Source organism: Cebus imitator, unplaced genomic scaffold (assembly GCF_001604975.1).
Source record: "Cebus imitator isolate Cc_AM_T3 unplaced genomic scaffold, Cebus_imitator-1.0 Scaffold15, whole genome shotgun sequence".
Classification (NCBI taxonomy): domain Eukaryota; kingdom Metazoa; phylum Chordata; class Mammalia; order Primates; family Cebidae; genus Cebus; species Cebus imitator.
The window spans coordinates 1,822,608-1,842,542 of record NW_016107330.1 but is presented as its reverse complement, the minus strand read 5'-3'; the positions used below and the strand labels follow the sequence as shown (position 1 = coordinate 1,842,542).

The window sequence follows — 19,935 nt, the reverse complement described above, 5'->3', positions numbered from 1 at the left end:
CTGCACTAGAGCCTCAGGGATGAGCCGGCCCACTGACCCCCCAGGCTGGAGAGTGCTCGCCCCTGAAGCCTCTATTGCCCCCACCCCAGGGACGGTGAAGCCCCAGGGAATCCCTCTCTTGGTGGCCCCAGCTCTCCAGGGAGAAATGGAGCCAGGGAGCTAGCACTTCACTTCCACGGCACCGACTCCACAGCCCTGGCTTCCCTTCCCTCCCAGAGTACCTGCCCTCTGGTCCCTGGGAGGGACCTCTAAAAAGTTACAATGGCCAATGGGCAGCAAATGGCAGGGGGTCGGGACTCCTCGGGAACCAACGCGCCCACGATGCAGGCCTGCGGCACAGCAGGGCCCAGGGGGGGAAATGGGCAGTCACTGTCCCCAGGGCTGGCCGAGGCCTGGCCCACCCATCTGCTCCCAGACACAGGGACTCTTGGGGCCTGGCAGGCAGGACCCCCTCATCCAGGCGAGGGTGGCAGCCCCTGGGAACTGAGACACATGCTTCTTCAGGAACGGTAAGGGGGCCAGGAAAAAAGGAGAACAAGGCAGTGTGACTCGGAACTGGGCTCTGCTTGTCCCTGGGGGACACGTGGCTGGAAACAGGAGCTGCAGGAGTGTCCTTTGAGGTGACAAGCATGAAAGACACAATCCCGCAGGCCAGAAACCAGACTGGGGCTGGACCCTCCAGTGGGTGGGGGCGGCCCAGTCCCGGGGACCTTCCAGTGGGTGGGGATGACCCCCCAGGGTCTCTCCAGCTGGTGGGGGCAGGCCGGTCCCGGGGACTTTCCAGTGGGTGGAGGTGGACCTGGGCCTGGGGACCCGTCACTTCAGCGGGCCCTTTGGTCCCAGCGTTAAGGGTTTGCTGCAAGGGCTGAAAGCAAAACATCTGGGGCAAAACAGCCCCTAAGCCAAGTCTCAGCCCAACTGCGTGGCCTCCTCCCTCCCCAGGACAGGGCGAGTGCATGGAGGCCCCAACTGCAGGGCTACCCAGGACTTCGTATTTCCGAAGCCGTTGTGTCCACACAGGCACGTGGACATCACGGCGTCTGCGGCCCACCAGCCTGGACCTGACCCTTGGGGGCTGGAGGGAACAGGAGCACCCATCGAGAAGCACATGGCTCTGCTCTTCTGGTGTTAGCCAAATGCTCTGTGAAGTAGAAAGCGGGACTGGGAGGGCAAGAGCCGGAGGAGACCGGGAGACAGAGGATGCCACACTCCTTCCCCGGGAAGCATTCATCCATTTTAGGGAGGAGAGCTCCTCACCCCGAATAAGGTCTATATACAGTCACAGGAGGTCCCTGCTCCTCCCGAAGTCAGCAAAGTGTCGCCCTCCGGCAGCCACCCGACAAGGAACAAGGCCCTCTGCTTCTGGCTGAGCAGCGTAAACTGCCTCGGGGAAGGGCGTGAGCTGCCTCACCCACACTTCACCCGCTGGAGCCTGCGCTGAGATGGCCCGGGTCCTGGGTGCCGTGAGGAGACAGGGAGCCACAGGCAGAAATTAAATAGTGGCAACTGGTATTTATTACAATTATATACAGTCCTATCTTCCGTTCTGAGGTCTATACATGATCACACAAATGAACATGTGTTTCTTGGGGGTAAGGACAGAGCTGGCTGTTGGTCAGGCCCCGTGCCTGGCTCCTCCGAGGGAGGGAGCGCCCGTCTCGCCATGGGATTAGCTGAACCATTACACGGCAAGCGAGGGCATCAGAAGCGCAGCGTGGTTTCATTTGTCTGGGAGGACGACGGGGCACGGGGGGAGCTGGGGCTGGGGACAGGCACCTGAGGGGTCCAGGGCTGGGCCCAGGGAGAGAGGGGACGGCAGACACCAGAGGGACCGCAGCGCCTCCTCCACTGAGGAGTTGGGAGGGAGTAGGGACACTAGCTCTGGCCATGCGTGGTGTCACGATAGTCAAGACACTCAGCACACATACCCTGGACAAGGCGTCTGTCCGGGAGAGGGGGCTGGGCAGGGGTTTGAGCCCTGAGGCTTCTCTGCCTTTGGCCTGACTTGAGATCAAAGCCAAAGGCCGCTGGGGCTGGGGCTGGGGCTAGTGGCCAGGCGAGAGGAGGCCAGGTGGACAGAAATGTGACTTTCCACGCTGCCGCCATGCTGCAGTGCAGCTGAGGACAGCTCTGTCCCCTACCTGGGCTCCAAGCTGCCCTCCCAGGACCAGAGCGGGAGGCAGGGCGTGGGCACGCACCGGCACACTGGACTCGGGGCTGGAGGCGGGCGTGGCCCTAGTCCCGCTCGCTCTCGTTGCTGGCACCTTCGGGCCGCCGCAGCTTCTCCACCTGCTCGTTGATCTGCCCGTCCCCGCCCCGACGGTCCTCCCTCTGCACCCCCAGGCAGTCCTCCTCATCCACGTGGCTCACGTCGTCATCCTCCTCGTCCTCCTCGTCCTCCTTGTCCTCCCTCTTCTCCTCCTCGCCCTGCACCTCCATCCGAACCTGGCCCTTGACGTCCACCACCCCCTCGCCTTCCTCCTGGGGGCCCAGCAGGTGGTAGGTGACTGTGGAGCCCTCGGGGCTGTGGCCCTCCTTCCCAGGCGAGGACGACGTGGACTCGTTGCTGACAGGTGAGATGTCGCTGCTGCTGTGGTGGTTCACAGCCGCGGGGCTGGAGGGTGACGGGGACTTGACTGGGATCTGCCAGGAAGGGATCTTCGGGGCTGACGGGGACGGAGGGAACTGCCGCCTGGTGGGAGAAGCAGGAAAGGTTGATGGCGGCAGTGAAAACTCCTTCCCTCAAAGGGTTATACCTTCCCTCATTCTCAAGGGCTCCAAGCTGCTTCCCCAGGGCCACCTGGCACGGGACAGGACGGAGCCCTCCCTCCCCTCCTTTCAGGAGCAAAGCATCCTGGCCAGCTGGAGATCCTACAGCTGAGATAGATGCCAGGAGTGCCCTGTGCCCCCACAGACAGCCCAGGGTCCCCCTACAGACAGCCCAGGGTCCCCCTACTGACAGCCCAGGGTCCCCCCTGTGCCCCCACACCTGCCCTGGGCGAGGACCACCTGCCTGGCACACAGGAGCCTGCCTCCTCCCAATCCTCAGCACCGTCCCTGCCTCCACTCCAGTGGCCAAGAGAGCGACAGGGTGGGGAGAAGCCTAAAAGGGCTAAGACTGGGGACCCCAGACACCTAAGCCACAGTCCCAATTTGTCTATGGCCTGAGCAAAAGGTGGAGGCAGGGACCCCTGGCCATTGTTGGGGGTCAGACACATCAGAAACAAAAGGGCGGTGGTGGTGCCCTTTGCTAGAAAACCTCTGAGCTCAACACTTTCAACGGGGAGGAGCCAGCTCTCCCTTCTGCTCCGTGTTCCCTTCCTGGGCCAGCAGCCAGCCCAGACCAAAGCCAATTCCAGGAGGGACCTGGAGGTCAGGTCCACTTGGCAACCGCTCAGAGACAGAGCTCTTCAACAGGCCAGCCCATCTCTGCCTGAGCCAGGACAAAGCCAGGCCCACAGGCTATCCCCCCAGCAGGGGCCTTAGACACAGCTCTCCCACCTCACACCCCACTTGCGTAGGGCCCACACCAAGGCCTGCTTTATTCATCAGCATCCTAAATGCTAACAAGACATTCTGCGTGCAGTTTTCTTGGCTCCACAGTCACCCGCCGCCTGCCCTGCATCCCCAGCCTTCAGGCACTGATCCAGGTTAGGGAAACGGAGGGTCTCTCCTAATGACAATACTCTGGCCCCTCTCAGAGTGGCCATGCCACCTCCAGGAAATGCTTTTTTCCTCAGGGAGCACCAGGAAGTTGCTTGGAAAATGGGGTCTTCCGGCTGGAGCGGCAAGAACCCTCTGAACCCCATCCCGGACCCTAGTGAAGGGCCTACCCTACACCACACCACTCACCCAGCAACCACCAAACCCAGTCCAGCAGGGAAACAGGGACACCGTACACGAGGCCCCCTCAGGGCATCAGCCCAGGAGGACGGCCCACCGTCGAGGCTCCCAGGACAGAGTGGCTCCTGGACACTGGACTTTCAGTTCTAAAAAACCAGAACAGGCCGGGCGCGGTGGCTCATGCCTGTAATCCCAGCATTTCGGGAGGCCAAGGCGGGTGGATCACCTGAGGTCAGGTGTTCAACACAAGCATGGCCAACACTGCAAAATCCCGCCTCTACTAAAAATACAAAAAATTAGCTGGGCAGGCTGGTGGGCACCTGTAGTCCCAGCTACTTAGGAGGCTGAGGCAGGAGAATTGCTAGAACCCAGGAGGCAGAGGTTGCAATGAGCCAAGGTCGTGCCACTACACTGCAGCCTGGGCAACAGAGTGAGACTCCATCTCAAAATAAATAAATAAAAAATAAATAAACCAGGACAATCCCAGGCAAAGCAGAACAAGTTGGTCACCCTACCTCCGAGGCTGCACTGGTGACCATGTGCTGTCACTGCCGAGGGACAACAGGGGGACAACCAAGAAGCTGGGGGGGCAGGGCCTGCTTCTGCTCATGTCTTCAGTCATGGAACCCTTCCAAGTACAAAGCGCAGAGACTCCCCCACCCCCGAAGGGACTTTCTCTGGGACAAACCTGTCACTGAGTGGTCACCTGGGGCTCAGGAAGGAGGAGAAGCCACCCAGGAGGTTCTCCTCTGCTCCAAGGGCCCTGCTTTTTGGCTCAAGCTGTCCCTGACCAGGTCTTGACAGGTCTGGAAACTGCGTATTTCAAAACTCTTGTGGCACAGACCGTCACCTCTGTAGTGGAGCAGGGGTGAACTGGGGAAGGAAAATAGAACCTCAAAAGGTCCCAAACCCAGTGCCTGAGTCGCCCAGACAGATGGGGTCCTTAGGGTTAGGGTTGGGGGCCACATCCCTCCCATGCCTCAGAAAGCCCCGGAGCTCCCAGTCCCCGTTTCCAGGCCCGACCAGAACAGGGCCCCCATCCCCGCCTCCTACCGATTCAAAAGAAGCCCTTTCAAGGAGTTAATTTCGGACTTGAGTTCATTGATATTCTGGGACTCCAGGATCCAGTTGGTGGATGTGGTGGCCTGAAAACAGAGCACAGGGAGTAAGGCTCAGGGTGGGCCCCTGGTGGCGTGGGCAGGGCCTGTGGCTGCCGGAGGACCTAGGCAGGGGCAGCAGGCGGGGCACTCTGTTCTGGGGAGCCTGGGGGAAGGTTTTGCCACTGCCCATTCGAGGGCCTGCCTGCCACATCTCTGTTCAGATGACGACATCCTTAAACATTCCCATGACTCTGTTTGGACATCAGATGACTTAAGGAATCATTACGTGTTTTTAGATGACGTCATGGTGTTGTGGAATCTTTGAGAGACTTGCAGAGGCGTGTGGTTGCAGTGTGAGTTCTGGGATGTCTGGGACTGAAGATGGCCCACGGTGGAAAAACGAAACAGCCACCGTCTCTGACAAACCCCATCCTTCCACGCACACCCTTCCCCTTTGAGGGTAACACTGTTTTCCAGATAAACCACAGAACTACATCTGACTTCTGGCAAATCTTGCTGGTATAGACCGGGAAGGGGACAGCCAGACCAGAGGTCCCCAAACGGGAGCTGCCGGCAGCCACCTGCTTGTGGCATGTGCACAGAGGACAATTCCACATGAGGCCTCTGTGTGAGGCCCACCTTGCCCAGGCTGAAGGCCACCCCAGGTTGTCTCTCAGTGCACAGATTAATATTTCAGCTCTCCTGACACTGCTTCCCCGAGGCAGGCAGAGGTAACGTTCCCTAGCTGTTCCCAGCTTCGGGCCGCTGGGCTGGCTTATGGAGGCCTGGCACCTGACATGGGGTGGGGGCTGCTGTGGGTCACCCCAGCAAGCAGCCCAGCTGGCACACCTTTGCAGGGAGAAGTCCCTCGGAGGGCCTACAGGTCTCAGGAAGGAAAACCCGGGCAGTCCAGTCTGAGAGTGAGTGTGTCACCCACCTGCCACCCTCGGACACAGCCCCTCAGGGTTCTCACTCCAAACCACCAGACAGGGAGGACCCAGGAGCCACTGTTCTGGCTTCTCTGAGACCTTGAAAGCTACAGCAGCCCATTAACAAGGGAGCAATTTCCACTCACCGGCCTACAAAGGACTCGGATTTCCAAACGCATATGCTGCCAGATGCCAGGATTTAGAAATAAAATCTGACATCTGGGGCTTTTTAGCCAGTCTCTTTAAAAAATAGTTGTAGAAAACTCATAGCCTTCAGTTTTATGTAGGTTTTTTAATTACTTAAAGCTCTTCTTTTTAATTTTTTACAGTGCTCCAGTAGGAGTTTGGAAGCCAGATATAAAAACTTACATTACAGCTGAGAAAACACAGCTCCGGGTCTTTGGTTTATGGGGTAACCGAAGTCCTCACACATACGAGTTTAGATGCCAAGCTGGTGGCCACTGCAGCTTGGGAGAGAAGGCTGGGGCGGGCCAGGGACAGCAGCAGCAGAGCCAGCTAGAGGACCTCTGAGGGCCCAGCCCCCTTCATCGCCAAGCACATCCCAGGCCCCCACTTCTTCTTCAACATAACATGTGGTCTTAATCTCATGCGTAAGGCCTGAAAACAGTTTTCCAATTTCCGGAATGGCTTCTGGCCATAGGCAGACCATGGACCCAAAAGATGACCTGACCCAGGAGAGCAGGCAGGCCCAGCGCTAGGTTTCCTGGTGCTTTATGGACCGGCCACCCTCAGAGAACAGGCATTGCACGGTGGCTGGAAGTGGCCACTAGCACCGGAAGCCGCCCTAGGAGCAAGGGCAGGCAGCACCTCTGTGTGTGGGTTAGATGTCTAGAGGGAGATTCCTGGGACCCTCTCACAAGAGACACCTCAGACTCCACGGAAAATGCAACGATTGCCATTTTAGTGGGTTTTGCAAATGCAAAAGATTTGAGCACTGGCTCAAGCCTAGCCATGCACTGGGAGTGGCTTTCCCTGGTGAGCAACTCGGGATGGGACTCTCCAGAGCCTGGGCAGTGGGGGCAGCTAGGATGCAGTGCCTGCCGGCCACAGAGCTGTGGGGCAAGGGGCAGAGAGGAGCCAGTGGGTGTTGTGGAGCCAGCAGGCCACTGTCTCCTAGGCCCCATCTGTCTGACACTGCCTCAGGGATGACCCCTGTTACCCACCCGCAGAACCTAGGCGTGCAATCCTGCGAGCCAGCTGGAGCCAGGCACCCTTCTGAGCCCATGAACAGCCCCACGAAGCAGATACCATTATGGCTCCATTTTACAGATGAGGAAACTAAGACTCAGAAAGGTTAAGTAACTTGCCTGTGGCCACACAGCTAACGAGTGGCAGGACCAGGATCATAACCTAAGCAGCCTGACCCTGGACTTGGGCAGTGAGGCATGGACATTGCCTCGGGAATTGGCTGTGGCTCCCTAGGGTTGCAGGAACCCGTGAAAGCCAGGTCTAGAGAACCTGCCCGCTGCACTGCAGTGTGGACGGGGCTGGTGCTGGTGAACTGAATGCAACTCGCTTCTCCTTGTCTGTTCCAGAACACCTCCTGGCCATGCTGTGACCTGCAAACTAACTTATGGGTGGAGGCCATCCCACACCTACACAGAAGCCTCCAGAGCTGTGGGGATATGGCTGCCATGAGACGTCCACAGGCAGCAGGTGGCTTTTCCTTTCTCCTGCTGGGAGGTGACACAGAGAGAGAAAGGATGGCCTCGACGGTTAAATGTCACACTGACTGCCCAGCAATGGCCTCCTGTCTCTACAAGGAGAGAAGGAGGAGCGTCGGCTGCAGCCGTATAACCACCGTGAGACGGGGACGAAGCCCAGCTCCCGAAGGTGGCAAGCTGGGCCCAAGGGACAAGAGTGAAGGGCATGTGGGACAGACCTGGGCCTGGAGGGCCCTTCGGGGCAGAGACAGGTACCTTGGCAGCGGCCAGCTCATGGGCGAGCTCCTGGACCTTCTGCTGCTGCTGAATCAGCAGCTCCTGGACGGAGGCGAGGGTGGTTTGTAACTGAGTCACTGCGAGGAGAAAGCAGTCACGATGCTGGTAAATTCACAGGCGCAGACGTTCCCTGAGCGCGGTCCGCACACCTAGGAGCTGCCCGTGTTCCGGCTCCATCTAATTTATCTGCAGACGCCCCCAGCCCCCGCAATCCATCTAATTTATCTGCACTCTGGGTGATCTGCCTGCACTGTATCTAACCTCTAGTATTTCCACTTTATCTTTCCATTGTGCAGTTGTCCATGGTCAACAGTATATCCGTCCAGAACCTCTCCCCTCTAATTAGAGCTGGCTATGATTTGCTGAGCTCTCTCGGCTTCTCTGGCGCCTGCGTCCTTCATCTCCTGGGCCTCAGTGTCCTTGTGAGGCTCCTGGAGTCTCCAATCCTGAGAGAGACACATCTCGGGTCCCCACCACATTCACATCCAGGAGTGGCTCAAGTCTTGTTTCCCACTGCTCCTTCCTCCCTCCCCACCCAACCCCAGGCTGCCTGCTCAACTCCCCAGTGTCCTGTGACCCCTCGGGGCCTTGTTGCCACCAATGTCCGCTTCACAGGAGCAGATGCCAGCAGGACGGACACATCAGAGGGTTTCTGTGAGCTTCACAAACGTGCTCCAGAGGGACACAGACTCCTGCCTGGGACAGGTGGCTCTCTCATTGGCCTCGCTCTGGTTTTTAGATTCAGAGTTGCCGTCTAGTAAACAAGTTTATAAAGAAGAGAAGCCACCTCTGGTGAGACAGGTCCCAGCTAATCTGGGCCATCGCTGGGGCACCGGGTAATGAATGCGAGCCCTGTTGAGTCGATAACAGGGGAGGTGGCCGGGGTCCCGGGAGTCACAGTAATTACAGACTCTCTTGACCCCACAGTGGAGTCTTAGAGGGAAGGGGGAAAATCACTGAAAACCCCCCTGAAAACGTCAGAGAAGCAGAAATTAAAAATGAACTTTACAGCCCTTAGAAAGGCTGTCATTTTATTCCCCTTATTAATATTCTGAGGTTGGGAGCCTTTCCGTAAAAACATAATTAATTGAGGCCACGCCGACAGTAAACAAGCAATTTCAAATTAAACCGAAATGACGGCGGCTTCATTTGCAAATGTGAACAGATTCTCAGAGCAGATAAATGAAGTCACCACATAGAGTGGAGACGGAGGGGGGGGGCCGAGAAGGGGCTGCCTGGAGAAGGCTGTGAGGGGTGACTTGATGGAGTCATTAATCTTTACCTGTCTGGACCACGCTGCCACTCAGCTCAGAGAGACTGGCCTCCATCCTCTCCAGCTGCTTCCTGTCCTCTCGGCCGCCCAGGATGAGGGGGAGCAGGTATTTCTGCAAGAAGCGGGACAGGGTGAGGAATGCGTACGGACCCGGGGTTATCCTCCAACCGTCTCTCAAATTCTGCCGCCCAGCTTTCTCCCTGTCATCCCCGGGTTTTGGAAACCCTAAGCAAACACCATAAATGAACAAGATATTTGAAAAAGTTATGAGACTGCGGTTACAACCACGTAAAAATTCTGCCTGAATAAGGACAAGGACCAGGAGGGAACGTGGACAGGGAGAGTCAACTGGAACTGCTGTGATGGGAACTTTCTGGGTCCTTTATTTACTTGTCTCAATGATGCTAAACTATTTCTGTAATACCAAGTTTTAAACTCTACTGTCAAAGTTGTAAGATATAACTGTGGATGGACACACGAGCAACAGACACTGCTGGACCCTCCGGGAGACGGAGGAGGCGGGCGGGGGGAGCTCTTCCAGGCACATTCTCCTAGATCGTGAACATTCTGAACCTGTGAATGAATCACCTATTCAGAAACAAACGAGTAAAATTAATCAACAAAAAACGACTGGAGAAACTAAAGGAAAAGCAACACCATATTTCGGGGACCCTTGGTTCTCTCGCCAGGGGATAACATGAGTGCTCTGGGGCTGCTGGAAGAGGTCACCTCCGTCGTTTTCTGAATTAAGCCTGAATCCTCGGAACAAACTTCCTTCATGCAAGAGTCAAAAGAAGTTGAGTTTCCCAGAACTGAAATACAGGGCAGAGGGGAGAGGAGGGCAGAGGGGAGAGGAGGGCGCAGGACCAGAAGAAACTGGCTCTGGTGAAAAAGAAACAGGGCCATCCCTCACAGGGGCCTAGAACCAGGGACGCTAGGGGGCAGTTCAGGAAGGAGGCGGGCAGGGCCTGGCTGGCAACGGGTGCTCTTGGTTGCCTTGGAGGTGAGGGTGTGGAGGATGGAGGTGGGTGGCGGGGCCTGCAGGGACAGCTGCATGTAGGAACATGTGCATTGACATCCAGCTACTCAGGACGTGAAAACAAAGCTCCCCAGGTGAGGAGAATGAGACGGGCTGCCCACTTCAATGGGCACTGCCAGAGGCAACACGGCGCAGGCCTGGCAGGAGCCGCCCAGGGAGAACTTTGGTTCTTAATCTACCTGGGCCCAGATAGGAAGGAGGTTGGAAACTTCTCCATTAGTTTCTGTACAGGGAAAGGAAAAGGTCTCTTGCAAGGGGTTTGTGGGAACTCATTTCCAGAGTGACTCCTAAGTGAAGATCATTCTTCACATGTAGCACGTGTATGGACGCATTTTCTATTTTGCAAAGTGCCTTTCAACCACAGCGTGAGCTATTACCCACAACTGAGCCAAAACTCATCATAAGTAGCCCTACACTTCAGGATGAAATGTTCTCAGTATGAAAGGTAAAGAATTCTCAAGTGGGTGTGATGGCTCACACTTGTAATCCCATCACTTTGGGAGGCCGAGGCGGGTGGATCATGAGGTCAGGAGTTCGAGACCAGCCTGGCCAACACAGCGAAACCCCATCTCTACTAAAAATATAAAAATTAGCCAGGCATGGTGGTGGACACCTGTAATCCCAGCTACTCGGGAAGCTGAGGCAGGAGAATCACTTGAACCCGGGAGGCGGAGGTTGCAGTGAGCGGAGATAGAGCCCCACTGCACTCCAGCCTGGCAACATAGTTAGACTCTGTCTCNAAAAAAAAAAAATTCTCACGTGTGCGTCTTTAACCAACTAAATACTCCATTTCTGAGCTCAGAAGTCCTAAGGGAAGGAGCAGACGCGCTGCCTGAGCCGAAGTCTTCACGTGCCTATAAAGCAAGATGAGGGCTCCTTACCATTTCTTTTTTTTTTTTTTTTTTAATTTCAAGAAACTGAGCAGATGTTTTAGAAATTCTCTTGTTACCATTGTGACTGATATTACAGTGTTTCTTTTCTTTTTTAAAGCAGAGCAGAGAGGCCAGAGCTTCGTTGAAACTATGGGTGGCAGCTCCGGTGAGTGCCCACACCCAGGTGAGCTGCGAGCAGCCCTCCCGATCCCCTCAGGCCACAGGCCCTCCCCAGGTGGCCATGCGACAGTGCCTATGGCTCAGTACAGCCAGGCATTCATTTGAGGATTCTGCGTTAGTATCTCATTCTTCTTGGTGCTTGTATGCAGTCAGCGATTTGAAGGGGGCACCAGTTCAGAGAAGTTCCAGATTCCAGAATGTGTTTTTGTTCTGTTTTGATTGTTTGTTTGTTTGAGACAGAGTCTCGCTCCATCACTCACGCTGGAGTGCAGTGGCACAATCCTGGCTCACTGCAGGCTTGCGGCAACCTCCGCCTCTCGGGTTCAAGCGATTTCTCCTGCCTCCACCTCCCGAGTGGCTGGGATTACAGGTGCATGCCACGACACTGGCTAATTTTTGTATTTTCAGTAGAGACAGGATTTCACTTGTTGGCCACACTGATGTCAAAGTCCTGACCTCAAGTGATCTGCCCACCTCAGTCTCCCAAAGTCCTGGGATTACAGGTGTGAGCCACTGTGCCTGGGTTGTTTTGTTTTTGAAATTGAGCCAGGGTCTCCCTCTGTCACCCAGGCTGATGTGCAGTAGTTCATACTCAGCTCACTGCAACCTCTGCCTCCCAAGCCCAAGTGATCCTCCCACCTCAGCCTCCCAAGTATAGCTGGGACTACCGATGCACACCACCATGCCCAGCTGATTTTTGTATTTTTTTGATAGAGAAAGAGTTTCTGCTGCTCTTAAATGCCACGCGGGACAATGGTATATAAAGCACTTCCATGTGCCAGGGAAGCACATGGGAGCCTCTACAAGGGAGCACTGACTCTCCGGGTCTTCACGACAACCTCGTGAGGTGAGGACTGTTATTCCCATCTTACAGATGAGACTAGAGCCTGTGCTCACCAAGCTCCTGAGGGGCAGGGGCAGGGCTCAGCAGCAGCTGGCCCAGTGTCCATGCTCTTTGCCATTATGTATTTCTGTCTCTTAAAACTTCTCGCACAGCTTTCCTGTACGGGCACTACTCTAAGTGGCTGGCACAGGCTGGCAAGGGACAACCTGACAATGCCCCTGCAAGCAGATAGCTGGGTGGCGCCTGCTGAGCACTGGAGAAAAGGGACCTCGATTCAGCCGTGAACCCCGACCTCTACCACAGCCACTCACTGCCAAGCAGCTCCAGGGCGGAGCATGGCAGTGCCTCCACCCAGGAGCCAGTGAAAGGGGGTTGAATGCCACAGCCCAGCAGGCGCACAGCACCCACGGCCGTTGGGGGAGACTCACCTTGTAGAGTTGGTGAAAGCCAAATGCAATGCCTGCCATGATGATGGCCAGGGCGCCGTAATCTCGCCATCGGGAGCCTTCGGGGCCTGCAGGCGGAAGAGGAGGAGGGTTAGAAAGGGCAGATGGCAGACTTCCCCGGGTGCGGACTGGCACACGGGCCTCAGTGGCATAGTCTCTTTGCCTCTAACGATGAGCAAGTGGGACACTCCGCTGCAGGAAGGCAGCACATGATCATCACAACAGCAGCAGCTCGGCTCTGACCCCTCCTGTTCCCACTGCCTCAACTGGAACACAAAGGATGCCAGTCACCCAACCCTGATGGCAGGCTGTGGGTGAGGTATCTAGCAGTGAGCTGAGCTCTGACTGGGGAGTCAGGTGGCAGAGGTGATATGAAGACCGACAGCATGGTCTCTACCTCAGAAACAAGATCCAGAGAGGATAATGTGAGTACATTTGGAGCAGCATAAATACACCCACATATGCCCTGCTATAGCTGGGGGCCATAGCAGAACCAAGCAGGGCCTCAGCGAAGTGCGGAGGGGGAGCGTGGTACACTGGTTGGGGGCACCAGGGTGGACTGTGATAAAATAAACCTGCCGGCCCTGTCTCACTTGGAGCCAGGGGAGAGAAAGCGCAAGTCTCCAAATGACCAAGCAAGACTTCAGAGAGTGAGAACAACTATCACAAAGGGATGGGGGTGGTGGGGGGGGGCAGGAGTGGGCAGGGCCTTGGAGGAGCCCCGAGGCCCCTGGGGGCTGGAGGGGAGCAAGCACAAGGGGAGACGCTAGGTGGGTGCAGACCAGGTGAGCACCCTGGGCCTGATGGAAGAGGAGAGCTGCTGTGGCCCAGAGAACCCCAAGAGCAGAGTGCTGGGGAGAGGGGACAGGAGCCAAGGAAGCTGCAGGTGCAGTGGAGGCCGGGGTAGGGCAGGAAAGAGGGAAAGGTGGGGCCCGGTGGACCGTGTGTTCAACGAAGCTGAATATTCTTCCATGAGCAATGGGAGTCAGGGTGTGCCATGGCCCTGGAGAGCAGCACTGGAGTGGCCCTGAGGGTGGCCAGAAGTGGGGGCAACAGAGGCAGGAGAGCTGGGGTGAGGCTGCTACAAGGGTCCACGGAGGTGGAGAGGGACTGGGACCAGCACAGAGGGCAGGAAGGGAGTGGAGCACTGTCGCAGGAGACCACCTAGCTGCTGCTGTGGAGAGAGCCAGTCTGCACGGAGGAGAGCACCTGGCCCCGGTATCTTTATTTGTATTAATTAATTAATTAATTGTTTTAGAGCTGAGCTCTTGCTATGGTGCCCAGGCTGGAATGCAGAGGCGATTTATAGGCATGTCCCACTGCTGATCAGAATGGGAGTTTTGACTGGCTCCATTTCCGACCTCCTTAGGGAACCTGGTGGTCCCTGCTCCAGAAGGTCACCCATATTGATGCAGTACTTAGTGCAGACCCCCATCTGCACAGCACACTGCAGCCCAGAGCTCCTGGACTCAAGGAATCCTCTCGCCTCAGCCTCCCAAGCAGCTGGACTACAGGCACACAGCACTGTGCCCAGCCCCGGTTCTCTTTGGAATGGCACATACCAAAGTGCCCTCCTGAATGCAATTCCAGTTGGCAGGGCGGAGTTTCTACCTTTACACTTTCCCACGTACAGTTCACAAAGTGCTCCCATGTCCACACCTCATCTGATCCTCTGAGGCACGCAGGAGGGCCCTGTCTCCACTGTGAACACCTTTCTGGAGCTGCCATCTCCAGGCCACCTGGTGGATGCTCTGCCTCCCCCCAAGGGAATCTGCCATAAGGAGGGGAAGGCGATCACAGCGCCAGTGGAGAGTTACCTGGGAGGAGCCCTGCGGTGTGCTGCTTACTCAGGAGGAAGTGGGAGAGGGGAGAACAGCAGTGTTCTGAACTCTCAGATGGAGCGTCAACATGGCCCAGCGAAGCTCTTGCTGCTTGAGAGATTTCTGCCCTCACTTCTCACCTATGCCTGTAAGTTTCAGAGGTACCTGCCATGCCTTGGTGTTTCACGACCAGAGTGGAGGAGAGGGCCCATTCTTTTTTTCAGGTCAGAGCACGATGTGGCTGCTGGCACACAGCCAACCAGGAGGATCCAAGTTGCAAAGACCTCCGAGTGGACAAGAGACAACCCTTCCCCGGGGCTGCTGAATGGTGCTCTCAGGGGGCAGAGAGGACAGGCCTGGAGGGGCCTGGAGTCTCTCCTTGGCCACCACACTCCCTCCCTGCCTGCAGATTCCATGCCAGATTCCCCAATATGTCCTAGGCCTGGAATCTCAGTCCCAAAACTGTAATCAACATATGGCCTCTCCCTCACTCCCCAACTCCCATTTCTGTTTGACACTTTTTGAATCGGTAACACGCATACAGTTTACACATCAAATAGCACAGGTCAGTCCATGACAAACAGGCTTCCCCACCACCGACAGCCATTAGTAGTCTTACATTTATCCTTCCGGAGAGTTTGTACGCACATCTAAAGTGGCACAGGTTTCTTCCTTCGCATTTCCACATCTCTCAGTCTTGTTTCCTATAGCTGCAGGATATTTCATGTCACCTGCCCTCTGATGGGCATTCAGCTCATTTCCAACTTTCTACTACTGCACACCACGCTGCCATCAACATGCACATGTGCCATCTCCCACCGGGGACGTGCGCACACGTGAACCTCAGAACTCCCAGAGGCTGGTCCCAGGGCCTGTGCATTTGCAGTTTTGAGAAATGCTGCCACGCTGCCTCCATGGGGCCAATAATTCACCCTCAGCCCCTGCACAATGCCTGCTTCCCCACGGCTGCACCCACACAACGCATGACTCAAACACAGAGATTCCTGCCAGTACCACAGCAGGAAAGCAGAAGTTCACTCTAGTTCTAATTTGCATTGATCTCATTTTGAGTGAGGATTGAGCACGTTTTCATCAGCATTTCCCTTTTGGTGTACTGTATGCGCTCCACTTTTCTACTTGATTTCTTTTCCCTTGTTACTTTAGAGAGACTTTTTATGGAGCAGGGATATTAGCCTGTTGTCTGTGATCTGCATCGCAAACATCTTCTCTGGTTGATTTTTCTTTTGACTCTGCTAATGTTTGGTAGCATGCAGAGGTTTTTATACAAATTTATCAATCTATTCTTTTATGGGTTCCGGGATTTGTGTGATGGTTGGCAAGGACTTCCCCACTCCCTTCCCAGGTGGCGCAGTGACACTTGGTGTCTGAGAAATGGCCATGGGAAGGGAACAGCGCTGCTCCGCCTGATGGTGGGTACCCCCACCCAACACAAATCACCCTCATTACACAAGGAGCTCTGAGACCACTGAGGTAGACAGACCTTTCACCCTGACCCCAGGGAGCTGGGCACTGGGAGTCCCAGTCAGGCGTCTCTTCTGTCTCCCCTCTTCTGCCAGCCTTGCTCGGCACTCGAGATGCAAAACGTAACATCTAGTGCAAGTTCATTTTCAGGAGAAAAGAGTGAAGACAAGGCGACTTGTTCCCTCTGCTCTCTCTGAGTCCCTGCTCGGGAGGGCTTTCATCCATGCTCGCAACATCCCTCTGTGTAGCCCAAATCCTCAGGCAGAACAAGTGCAGAATGGGGCCCACGGCCCAAATACCATATTCACTTCTCGGATACCATGAAGCCTCTGGCAAGAAAGCAGCTGTGACTGGGCTGAAAACTTGACCAGTACCTGGAGTTTGCTGGATTCCTCTGCTTGCCTGCAAACATCCCACCATGAGAAGTACAGCCTTCTTGGGGGCCCTTTGGGCTGCTGAGGCTGAGCAGATGCTGGCGTGCGGGATGAGGACCAGAAACCTCCAACAGCTGCCCCACTTTCCAGAGCTCTGCGCGCCTGCAGCCCTGAGAAACACCTGTGGTCCTGCAGCCTCACCCTTCACCCTCACCGCGCGCGTTCCTGCCATGCTCACACTAAGAACATTTTATTGCCCCCTGGTTTTCATTATTAATGAAAAGGGACCAGAATGATCTTTCCTAAAGTTCAGAGAGTCTATAAAGACAAGAAGCTGAAATGCCATTTTACTCGTTTTGGAGATGTGTGATACAATTCTGTCTTGTGGCAAAATGAAAAAAGAGAAAAACTCGGATCAAGATGACTCCCACCCACTGTGTGGCTCTCAGAGGGTAACAGACCAGGCTACTGCAAACATCAGCACAGTCCACACTAGCTCAAACTCCCAGCCACGACCACCTCCAGTCCTCCCCTACCCAACCCAGGACCTGTTTTTCCCAAGTCCAGTGCAGACCCTGTGAGGGAACTGAGAGCAGGGCGCCCGGGGCACAGCCTCCCATCACCAGGCTCCCCGAATGTCCAGAGTTTAAAGACAAGGGCCGAAGATGGGGCAGTCATTCTTCTCAAGCTGGGAAGAAAAGACAGACAATGAGTGGGCTTGTTAAATGCTTTGAGTCTCCACTCTGGAAGCAGGGACCAGACTGCCCTGCAGACGTGGCAGACGAGGTAGCAAGTGGGCAACAAGCCTAGGGTCAGAAACCCTGGTGCCACCTCCAGCCAGGGGGTTTCAGGGACATTTTTCTCTTCTTACCAAGCACTGACTGAAGGTGGCAGGGCTCTGCTAGCCCCAAAGAACCTAAGAACAGGAGATATCTTAACTCTCACTCAGAGTCCAGCTGTCTACAGCACCTCCCAGCAGGAAGGGCCTGAGCCCTAGCTGCATGGCAGGGGTTCCTCACCAGTACCACAGCCCTGGCATCTTAGTGAAGGCTGAAGAGACGGGCAACTGTGGTGGCAATCCTCACCCCATACACCCGGGCCTTCCCGGGACTGCCTCTATGCTGTGGCGCTGTGGGCTGCAATGAGGTCAGGGGACAAACTGCTGTAGAGCAAAGGGCATGGAGCTCTTCAAAACTCAACCTTCCAAGGTCTCCATGAACTAGCTTAAGCTCTGACGGGCTCCATGGAGGTCAGCCTGTGCAAAGGCTCCAGTTTGGGTAACACCATGGTAGAGAGGGGAGGCAGGAGAGCTGCATCCCCACAGCTCCCAACTATTCACTGAACACCAACAAAACCAACATGATTGTTTCTTTAACGATACCTCCACCAGCCAAATTCTCACCTAACAGGTGAGAACAAACATCATCAACTGAGAACACATGCCCAGGACCGGGACTTGTGCATACAAGATGACAGTGTTGAGCCTGAAACCACCAAGTCACAGACTGACGCACACCATGGAAATCCTGCAATCCAGTAAACGTTCATCACCAATACAGAGCTGAAAGCTGTCGTGAAACCATGCTGCCGAGACATGCGCTCCAGTGATATGCTAGCTGACAAGAGGGAGAGAACTCTCATGTCCTTGTGGGGGCTGGCAGCCCAAGCATGGGCAAAGCAGTGGCAGAAACGGGGCCAGCCCAGTGAGGTCCCCTCTAGGCTCATCAGGGTTGGAGCCATGACTCCATCCAGCAGTGTCTCTAGCTTCTCACATCAGCCCATCGGCTTCACTCAGAAGCCACCCTGAAAATTAAATGACAAGACAGGCTCACTCTCAGTAAGGTCGGTCCTGGAATAAAGCCAACACACCAGATCAGTGCTTGCTACAGCACAGAGGTGGAGAGCACATGTGCGAAGAGGCAGGGCAGGGGGCAGGGGGTGCCTGGTTGGGCTGAGGAGGGCTGCCTTCAGCCTGGGGGCGGGGTGGGCCCTGAAGCACATGGCTGTGGCTGGCTGGCAGTGGGCAGAAAGATAAGCCTAGAGAGCAGCAACAAAAACAGATCGTCTCTGCTCTGAACAGAAGTACCTGGCAGCCTGATGGCAAAAGGCATCACAATAGCCCAGTGGTAGTTGTGTTGGAAAATGCAAAGTCTGTGTTCACACATACATCCCGTGAAAGACTATCTTTTCCACTTCTCGTGGGCTATGATGCTATTAGCAGTGCCATCTTTAGGCAGGAAGGACACTGAGAGCATATCTATATGTCCTCTCCATAGATTAAAAAATGAACTCTGATTAAGCTGTTAAGAATTCAGAAGAGTCCAGAAATAGACCCATGCTTACATGGTCAACTGATTTTGACAAAGAGGCCAAAGTAGTTCTATGGGGAAAGGATAATTTTTGCAACAGTCATGCTGAACAACTGGTTGTCCAAAGGAAAAACAATGAACCTTGACTCACGCCTTATGGCATACATGAAAATTAACTCACCTAAACAAGAAAGCAAAAACTATAAAATTTCTATAAGAAAACAGAAAGCATAGAAGAAAATCTTTGCAACCTTGGGGTAGGCAAAAACATCTTAAGCAAGCATGAAACAAAAGGGGAAAAAATGCTCTCAAATGGACACCATCAAAATTTAAAGCTTTTGCTTTTCAAAAGGCACTCTCAAGAAAATGAAGGGATAAGCCATGGGCTGGGAGAAAATACCTGCCAAACATACATCTGATAAAGAACTCATAACTAGAATATATAAAGAGCTCTGACAATTCAATAATAAAATGAAAAAGTGGCTTTTAAAATGGGCATAAGATTAGAAAAGACTCTTTATAAAAGATATGTGAATGGCCAATAAGCACATGAAAATATGCTTGATGTCATTAGTCATTTGGGAAATACAAATTTAAAGTACTGTACAATAAGGTTCTATTACATACACATTAGAATGACTAAACTCCAAAATAAGACTATCAAGCATTGACAAAGATTTGGAGCAACTCACTCTTACATATTGCTGACGGAAATACAAATGCTACCATCATTTTGGGAAATAGCTTGATAGTTTCTTTTAAAGCTAAACATGTACCTAACATGTAACTAAGGCATTCTGCCTCCTAGGAAATGAAAGTATATGTGCACATAAAGAGTGACTAAGCCATTCCACTCCTAGGAAATGAAAGCATACGTGCACATTTATACACGACCGTTCACAGCAGCTTTACTCATAATAGTCCCAAACTGGGAGTGAGCCAGATGACTACCAACTGGTCCACAGACAGACAAATTGTGGTACGTGGAGCAACAGAAGTCAGCAAACTATAGCCAGTTGGCCAATCCTACTTTAGCCTTTTTTTTTTGAGATGGAGTTTCACTCTTGTTGCCCAGACTGGAATGCAGTGACACAATCTCGGCTCACTGCAACCTCTATCTCCGGTTTCAAGTGATTCTCCTGCCTCAGCCTCCCAAGTACCTGGGATTACAGGCACCCGCTACCATGCCTGGCTAATTTTTGTATTTTTAGTAGAGATGGGGTTTCACCATGTTGGCCAGGCTGGTCTCAAACTCCTGACCTCAAATATCTGCCCGCCTTGACCTCCCAAAATGCCGGGATTACAGGCGCGAGCCACTGTACCCATCCTGGTTATTAACTTTTTAAAGGGCCGGGCGCGGTGGCTCAAGCCTGTAATCCCAGCACTTTGGGAGGCCGAGGCGGGTGGATCACGAGGTCAAGAGATCGAGACCATCCTGGTCAACATGGTGAAACCCCGTCTCT

The 19,935-nt window shown here is 54.5% G+C and overlaps 1 protein-coding gene across 3 annotated transcripts in view; it reads right to left on the bottom strand.

Moving 5' to 3' along the window:
* Positions 1-1,492: 1,492 nt before the first annotated feature.
* Positions 1,493-19,935, bottom strand: part of PEX14 (peroxisomal biogenesis factor 14) — a 149,198-nt gene continuing 130,755 nt past the window's right edge. For all 3 annotated transcript variants that reach the window (XM_017503864.2, XM_017503873.1, XM_037729610.1), the window contains 5 exons: positions 12,470-12,555; positions 9,116-9,218; positions 7,813-7,910; positions 4,897-4,988; positions 1,493-2,692 (listed from right to left, as the gene is read on the bottom strand). In XM_017503864.2, the coding sequence (XP_017359353.1) occupies positions 2,236-2,692; positions 4,897-4,988; positions 7,813-7,910; positions 9,116-9,218; positions 12,470-12,555 (836 nt within the window). In that variant the 3' untranslated portion in view covers positions 1,493-2,235. The remainder of the gene's footprint in view (positions 2,693-4,896; positions 4,989-7,812; positions 7,911-9,115; positions 9,219-12,469; positions 12,556-19,935) is intronic.